The sequence below is a fragment of the Ramularia collo-cygni genome (assembly GCF_900074925.1).
Source record: "Ramularia collo-cygni strain URUG2 genome assembly, contig: RCC_scaffold32, whole genome shotgun sequence".
Classification (NCBI taxonomy): domain Eukaryota; kingdom Fungi; phylum Ascomycota; class Dothideomycetes; order Mycosphaerellales; family Mycosphaerellaceae; genus Ramularia; species Ramularia collo-cygni.
Window position 1 is genome coordinate 73646 of NW_019716286.1, and position 8114 is coordinate 81759.

The 8114-nt window shown below is 48.6% G+C and overlaps 4 protein-coding genes; 2 read left to right on the top strand and 2 right to left on the bottom strand.

Annotated features, from left to right (window-relative positions):
- Positions 1-534: 534 nt before the first annotated feature.
- On the bottom strand, positions 535-2220 carry RCC_11520 (uncharacterized protein; the record flags this gene model as incomplete). Its single annotated transcript, XM_023776741.1, has 1 exon — positions 535-2220. The coding sequence occupies one exon, from the start codon at positions 2218-2220 to the stop codon at positions 535-537; it is 1686 nt and encodes a 561-aa protein (XP_023632509.1).
- A 193-nt stretch (positions 2221-2413) lies between these two features.
- On the top strand, positions 2414-3373 carry RCC_11521 (uncharacterized protein; the record flags this gene model as incomplete). Its single annotated transcript, XM_023776742.1, has 1 exon — positions 2414-3373. The coding sequence occupies one exon, from the start codon at positions 2414-2416 to the stop codon at positions 3371-3373; it is 960 nt and encodes a 319-aa protein (XP_023632510.1).
- A 617-nt stretch (positions 3374-3990) lies between these two features.
- RCC_11522 (uncharacterized protein) lies at positions 3991-4905 on the bottom strand (the record flags this gene model as incomplete). XM_023776743.1 has 3 exons in its annotated part: positions 3991-4432; positions 4495-4801; positions 4848-4905. 3 exons carry the CDS (start codon positions 4903-4905, stop codon positions 3991-3993), a joined length of 807 nt encoding a protein of 268 aa, XP_023632511.1.
- Positions 4906-5543: 638 nt separating this feature from the next.
- RCC_11523 (uncharacterized protein) lies at positions 5544-6559 on the top strand (the record flags this gene model as incomplete). XM_023776744.1 has 3 exons in its annotated part: positions 5544-5905; positions 5952-6426; positions 6518-6559. The coding sequence occupies 3 exons, from the start codon at positions 5544-5546 to the stop codon at positions 6557-6559; spliced, it is 879 nt and encodes a 292-aa protein (XP_023632512.1).
- Positions 6560-8114: the final 1555 nt, after the last annotated feature.

Genomic DNA, 8114 nt, shown 5'->3' on the forward strand with positions numbered 1-8114 from the left:
ACAGGATGTGTATAAATCCACTAATCGACTGTTAAGCATGTCTTCCCCCTTTTATTCAATCTGGATCTGACCAAGAATTCAACACGATAGCCTCCTCTTATCAACATCAACATTTTGACTGTCGTAGTTTGCGTACAGATCGAGAAGCAATAGTCTAATCCCTCCTGCTTTCTCCCTCCCATAGATGCAACTGAGCGTCACAGATTGCAGCTCTAGGTAAACATCACCAATGCCATAATGTCCATCATTGGACTCTTTTTCTCTGGCTCTGACTTTTGCTCCAATAGTCGACTGGCGTCTGCCAGAGCTGATGTAGAGAGTCATCGCCATTGATGTACAGTAGAGTAGACCCTAGTTGCTCGCGAGAACGCTCTGTTAAGCACACTGTCATTTTTTGAAACAGAATCGACGACAAGCCTCTAGATCTTCTCTTCTAAGGAGATGCTCTGCTCTCACGGTAATAGGTCCCATCCCCTTGAGATGACCTCGCCTATTGGCAGGAATGTTGGCTTCTGATGTAGATCATTGTTGGTCCTAAGCGGAATCGTTGATCGTATCCGAGTCTAAGCTATGAACACTGTCCTCGTCCATGCTCTCCTCCTCATCCATCCAATTATCCTCCGTGTCTAAGTCGTCTCCATCGTTACTTTCATCATTTAAGTCGTCCGATTCTTCATCATCATCGCTGCTTCCTGCAAGTCTCTCCGAACCAACTTCGTCTTCATCTTCCTCCGTACTACTACCATCATATAGCCCTTCAGCCGGCCAAGTCGGCATTGGCCCTTCACCGTCCAGAATATATTCTTCAATCTCATCTTGAAGCTCCTTTGCCTGTGATATGGTAAGAAAGCATGTTGTCATCCCCCTATCATTCTCATCCTTGAGTTCACTGGTAAGCAGTCCACCCACTCTCGCGCGTCGCAGATGTGGCAGCTTCCCGGCAAAGGCAGAGATACAACAAGGCCAGTCACCATCTAATAAGTGTACAGTATCCAACTCGAACTCTTGAAGGGTGTCTTGATGTCGTAGCAAACACTGTATGACGTCTTCAGACTTTGCCTGGAAGTTTGAAACTTTTAGTACGGCGAGCTTCTCAAGATGCAATTCCCCCATAATGTGCTTCATTTCAACTCTCCACTTCACGTACGGTGCTATTGGCAACACTAAACGTACTTCTCGGACGACTCGACAGTGCTCCAACCAACTGATCAAGACGCCATCAGCAAACTCGTCAATTATGAAGTTGAACCCGTTCCTGGCGCCGAGTTCGTAATCTTCAGGCTGCGCGTCGGAACCGTTGAAGATCAATTGCAGTCTTTCAACATGATGTAAGACTTGATGGTACTTGGCGCTGCCATCTGCTGTGCGATGACGAGAGGCTGTCCTGGGTGCTCCAACAGACATTACATGTGGAGTTGCTCCCGCAATGGCTAGATCTCGGATCTTCAGGTTGGCATTGAAGACTGCTGGCAGTAGTTCCCCCACTGTCCTCTCCACTATAGTCGCATTACCTCCATGCGGGATCGTGAGACCTTTGAGGTAGGTCAAATTTGAAAGTCCGGCGTTCATGCGCAGAGTATGTTTATGGTTGATCGTTAGGGCTGATATGTTGGGACACGCCTTGAAAAGCTTGTCAAATGTGGCTCTGATGGTGCTAGGTTTAGCTGATGCTGTACTGAGCTGAGCAGGTCCACTTGGCGTTCCATTGAGTGGTTGGAATAGCGCTTCCTGGTCGTCGCACATCCGTCTGTACATTCGATAATTCCGCTTTCTCAGCTCCTTGTCTTTTTTTCGGGCAACAGATTGTGACACGAAATACAACAACGCTTCGGAGCGTCTGGCCCTGTGTCGAGTGCTGCGTCGACCTTGCGATTGTTCTTCCATCTTTGACAGATGCGGGCCGAGCGTGCGGAGGAAGAAATTCTGTTTGTCGAACCAGTCCCGTTGGAAGRGAGGGTCATCTTCAACGTCTGTATTGAAGCGATCCGCCTGGATAGTGAAGCGTTTGACTGCATTCCGGATAGAAACATCGCAGTCAACGATTCTGCGCACATTGGCCAGATCTCCATGTTCGATACATGTCACAACTTCGAGGAGGAAGTGCTTATCAGCTACCTCTCGCAACCTTCGACACGTGAGCCGGAGATCTTGTAATGTATCGTTTGAACAGACTTCACAGATTGCGTGAAGAAGCTCGGCAGAAAGTTCGTGCAGAGGCATGAGGTTGACAGACGATGGATAAGTTAGACTTTCCGGCAAGGCGAGGGCACCTTGGTGAACGAAGGAGTGATCGACGGGCCGGCTAAACGATTTTCCGAGATCCGGAACATCCGATCTCGGATGAACACCTCCTGTGCCAGATCAGGTCACCCCAACCCGTACATGACTCCACGCCTCAAGATGTACTTCCGGCATGGAGCAGGCGAGCAAACAACCACTCAAGCGGGATCTTGGACATGTCAAGGCTCGACCTTGGGTTCGCCAATTTGTGGAAGAGTATCAGGACGGGAGACCATGGGGTTACGCAATCTTCGAGGACCCAGAGGTTGACCACGAAGAGATGGAGAATTGCATGTGCAGGATAGACCTACTGATAGACACTGCCAGAGGCGCTGTGTTTGGTAGCAGTTATGAGGACTGTCCACATTTCCAGTGGGAATGTCTGGATTGGCCGGAAGAGGAAGAAGAGGAGGATAAAAGTGGACACGGACATGCATCGGTGGTTGGTAGAGGGGACGGTGGCGGTATCGTAGCTGCGGAAGAAATGAAAGATCATGCGCAAGATTACACTGAACCATACGTGGACCGAGATACAGAAGACGAAGACGAAGAGGACGAGAACGAGGCGGACGACGCCGACATCGACATGGTAAGAGAGCTACCCAAACTCCGTGCTCATTTCAAATGGGTCCGCGATTACGCAAAGAAGCGAATCAACGCCCACGAGTCCTCGAATGTCGATCGTAACGGCATTCACAGCGGACTCCTCCAAAACGTGTTCCTAGTCATTGACCAGGACGCGATGGATTCCATCATGGGAAACTCGCCCTTTGCTGATCAAGCATGGGTCTGGGCCATCGATCCTGACTACGTTGGTCATGTCGCGTCGATGACAAGGAATGGCCTTACGGATGAGTACTACGGGTACATGCGCGTACGATTGCAGCAATTAGTCAACAATTTTTGGGATGCACGGCACTATCATGAACATGATCTGCCTTTACAGGTACTATGGAAGGCTGCGAGGCAGAGTTATAACCATGCATTTGTATCGATGGATCCAGAGGAAGCGCAGCAGACTGTCCATGATATGAACCTGGGCAGTGCTTTGCGTGCTGACAAGGTCGACCCACTTGTCACAGGCCTTGGATGAGACTGAAGGCAAGTTGATTCTGTAATCAGCTCCATCTTCCCACCCTCGTCGCCACACACCAGCAAACACCACCATTCACAGCTCTCCGCTTCCCGAACCTACCGCATCGCATGCCGGACACGTTCGATCTCATCCTCTCTATGGATTATATGCAATTCCAGCTCTTCTTTAGCAGTGAGCTTGTCGTACAAAAGTCTCACCAGCTGTTCGATTCTTTGAGTGTCGGGATCGAGTTGCGAGTATTGAGTATGGAGCTGGGCATGAACGATGTCCATTTGGCTCTGAATCACGGCAATCATTTGTTTGAGATTCTCGATTATCTGGAACAGTTCACCGATGCGAGAGAATTCGGGTCTGGTATCGGGTTCGTTGGACATTTCGAAGATTTCGCTTGCGCGATTGGGTGAACAGAACGTTTCGTCTGCACTCTTGTGGAAATGGACAGGCAAAAGAGCGGTGTCGTTCTACTTGTAGGAGAGTTTTAAGATTAGTGATGTCTGTTTGGAAGATGAGAGATGGCACAAGAATGAGATGGTATCACTCATGACTGGTTCCATCCGGAACGAGAAGTCCCTGATGGATACGTATCGACACTCTGGCAAAGATGTTGCAGCCTGCTACACTTTGAAGTATTGCCATATGACTGCCACTGCAGTTGCACAACCCAACAGCCGGACTACCCAGTGCTTCAAACCTCTCTGCACTTGCGTCTTCGCAAAATCTTCCATAGCCTTTCCATCATTGATCCTGGGGAACTCGACATCCACTGGCACTTGCACATTCAAAGCCTTGTACAAAGGTTGCCAGCCCTCTCGCACGTCAAAGTAGACTATTTTATCTTTTGGAACAGTTCTTTCCAAATATGCCATATGTCTATCCCAAACATCCTTTCCAACCGACCACTTTTCACCGGGCTGCGAGTACAATTCCCCCCATCGACCAGCTTGAAGATGCTGGATATACTTTGGAAAGTGCGTGAGAACCGGAACCCAGTAAACTAAGAGGCCCAGGAAGGGCTGCAAGGACGGTTTGGCAGTCTCGTCCAAACTCTTGGCCCAGCTATCACAGCAGGGTAAGCAAGTCGATCACTCAAGTTTACATTCGAGGTAAGAAAAACTCACGCATCGCGATCTCGAACAGTGCATACGACCTGTGCATCTGGATAAATTTCCATCAATTCTTCAACAAACTGACCCAGTGGTGCATCTGCAGTTGCGATGAAGCCTTGTGTCAAAGTCTGGAGCTTTCCCATCACGTATTCTCGATCGGCGGGTGTCTTGTATGGTGTGTGCGCGAGGATATCGATCCAGGCTTTCACCTGAGTGTCGTCCGTATTCACTAAGGTTTGCGTTCCGCCGTGATATACTGGCCCGTCAAATAGTAGTGACAAGGCAGCGGCGAACGATGCTGTGCCTGTTCTTGGGAGACCTGATGTTGTTAGAACATGAGTCGTCAACTGTGAATGTCCACTAACCTGCGCCGATGACTTGAAGACGAGCTCCAGGCTTTGGTCTCGAGGCTTTGGCACCCATATTTGGAGACTTGCCGTACAGGGGAGTAGGTTATAGAGATACAGCGAGTATTTCAAGCCCAGACGAGTCAAGTAATCGCAGCAAGAGTTGTCGGAAATATGAAGCAAACGGCATGGTGACATAAAAGCAGGTTGAGCTTGCTTCATGCATGTGTGGGAATCCTTTGAAGGATCGCATCCTTAAAGATTTGATCCTCTAAGGGCACACGGCTTTTTCATAGCTAAGGATAACTGTCGACTTGAAGTACATAAATTTCCATAGGCCTGCTTCCCACAGTAGATTGACCTGCATCTATGAAGTTACTTCGCGGCCACCACATTAGCTTTGGATAACTCGACTGATGGAATCGAGCGAAGATTATAGTGCAAGGCGAAGTTTCCAACACTCACTCAACTTGGTCAACAGCGTCGCTTGCGTGGCAATATTGATCGCTGACTAACCGCGCGACTTCTTGGGGTATTTCTTTCAGGGGCTAGAATTCAGGAGTCAAGAGCCAGGAGCCCGATTCCCAACGTCTCCTTGTGCCCAGAAATTGATAAGCGGGGTTGCGACAATCGAGGAGGGGCAAGAATTGAGACATCTACAGTTACTCAGCTTGCCGTATACCACACCTTCATCTACCACTTCATGATTCAGCGATGAACGCCATCCTCGGTCCTCCAACACTCTACCATGTTCTCTTCGAATCGATTCAGTTCGACAGCCCCGAAGAAGTGGTACAAAGGGTGATTTACAACCTCCGCGGTCCAGCAGAGCAGGCAAAAAAAGCTCGGCGCGCTTTGTCGTATCTACTCTCTACCATCATTCTTTTGGGTAAACTCGACCTTCTCAAAGCCCTCTCGGACCCTATGCTGCAGTATGGAGTGCCCGTGATCGGCACGGCCGTCAAGGAAGCCGCTACTCTGCCTTTTGAAAAAGCGACATTTTGCCTCAAAGTCCTCTTTACGCTTGGCTGGGATGTCAATCAAGCTCTGAGTAACACCCAGCCGCCTGTACTAAGGTATATGAACCCCTCAAATGCATGGAATTTACCTAACAGACGATAGTGCTGCTCTCCACGATGCTTCACTTACTCACTGGCTACTCGAAATGGGAGCAGATCCAAACGCCACCACTGATATCGACTGCACACCACTATCCATTGCCGTAAGCAGATTTGATTTCCAGATAGTACATCTGCTGTTGGAACATGCTCACCAGAGTCGCAACGGCCATCTTGTCTACTACGCTACGCAACGTACGGACCCCGACGAGTCTGTAACTATGATTAGACTTCTACACCTCTACGACAAACCCATCGATGAGATCTTATACCAAGACCCGAAGTCTTACCGACTTAGAGCCCCTTTTTTGCGTGGCACGCCGTTATACTACGCATGCGTAAAAGACAGAATGTCTGTCGCGCTTGCGCTCGTTGAACTTGGTGCTGATCCGGACAAAGCGTGCCAAAGATACAATGAAAGTGTTGGACCAACTCCTCGCCAAGTCGCCGCCAATCTGGGCTGGACATTGTTTGAACGGGTGGATACCCTAGAAGGCGCTTGAGATCAGAGTGTGTATCTGGCCAGCATACACCAAGCCATGTCGTACTGAGGCTAACAGCGGTTAAAAGAAGGCTTTGAGATTCCTGAACTTGTTAACAGTCGGTCAATAATGTCGAATTGTCAAAGACCACCACCGCAACACAATCACAGTCTACGAGGAGCACTCTTATCCGGCACGTACAGCATGGAACCACGGCCATATACCATCCTTTCAATCTTGACTCGTGTACACTCTCCGCTCTAGTTTTGGACAGCTGCACTTGACGTCAAAGTCAGTCTCGCTGTAGCCATTATCGTTCGGGTAACTCTAGAACTTTCACTTCCTGCTCTTCCGGCTTGCAAGTTCCATCCTGTCCAAGCCTCCATCTGTTCCACTCGCATCTACTCTCACTCGAATGTGCTTCAGCTCTGGCGTCTTCCGCGCTATTTCGTTGTCTTCGAGCATGCTTTCCGCGAGAATTTCCGTAGTCTCGGAGGATTGAAGTTGTGCAACAGCCTGCCGATAATTCCCAATGAGTGTGTGTCGGGATGTTGGTATAAACGCGATCTTTGAGACTCCCACTAGGAGGTGTATAGCCAGAACGATCAAGAAAGCTTAGCTTACACGAGAATAATATTGGATAGCGTATCGACAACTGTCTCTTCAGGCCACATCTCCCCATTCATAATACCGTACACTCTCGTAAGGCCAATGAATTTGTAGAATCCTTCCTCTCCAGGAATTCGACGAATAACGATTGGATAAGTCGAGCCAGCAACGAGCGCAATCTCATCGTCCGGCTGCATGCATGTATGCTCGCAGCAACAAAGTCCAACTTGACCAATATGTGTGACGAATAGTGTAAGATCATCCACAGCTTCGATTATGCGCTCAGAGAACGCACGCCCAATGTCAAAGAAGCTTCTCTCCCAGGCCTTATGGAATGGAACGCCTTGCTTGAGTAGGTCGTCAACATCCATTGCACGATAACAACGCTTCGAGAAGGCGGCCTTGTAGTGGGATGGTGCCTCTTTCGGAAAGACAACCCAGTGTGCTTGTTAGTGTGGTTAGCTTAGTAAGTGGTTATTAGTGGTTAGGTTACCGGTTGGTATGGTTAGCAATTAAAGCGCTGTTAGTAGGAGTTAGTATAAGGGTTGTTAGTTACCGGTAACTAACCGGATAGGGCTCCGATTAGCTACATTACCTCCGGAGGTCCGTATCCTTAATAATCCGGTCGTCTTAAGTAAGTTCATCTATACTATTAATTCATCGTCAATTTAATGCCATTCGGTAGCTAGCTAATCCTTAGTAAGGGAGTTACTAATAAGGTCATCCTTAATCTATTAAGTAAGGGCTATAGCAAACTAAACCTACCGAACTACGTAACTATCCGAGGGAAGCGCTACCTCCGCTAGCTTACCGCCGCTAACAATAAGGACCTAAGGAAGCGTAGGAGCACTATATAGTAGTACGGAGAGTAGTTTGTTAAGGACGTAGAGGGCGTAAGTGTATATTACTACTACCGCTACGAGCGTAAGGGCAAGAGGCAAACTCTACTAGTTCTAAATAGTAATTAAGGGCCGCTCTACTACCTCCTTAGGGATTACCGTATCGATAAGGATAGTAAACTAGTAATAAGTAAGAAAGAGGCGGCTTCTACGAAGGGCGGTATTATGTCTATAGCG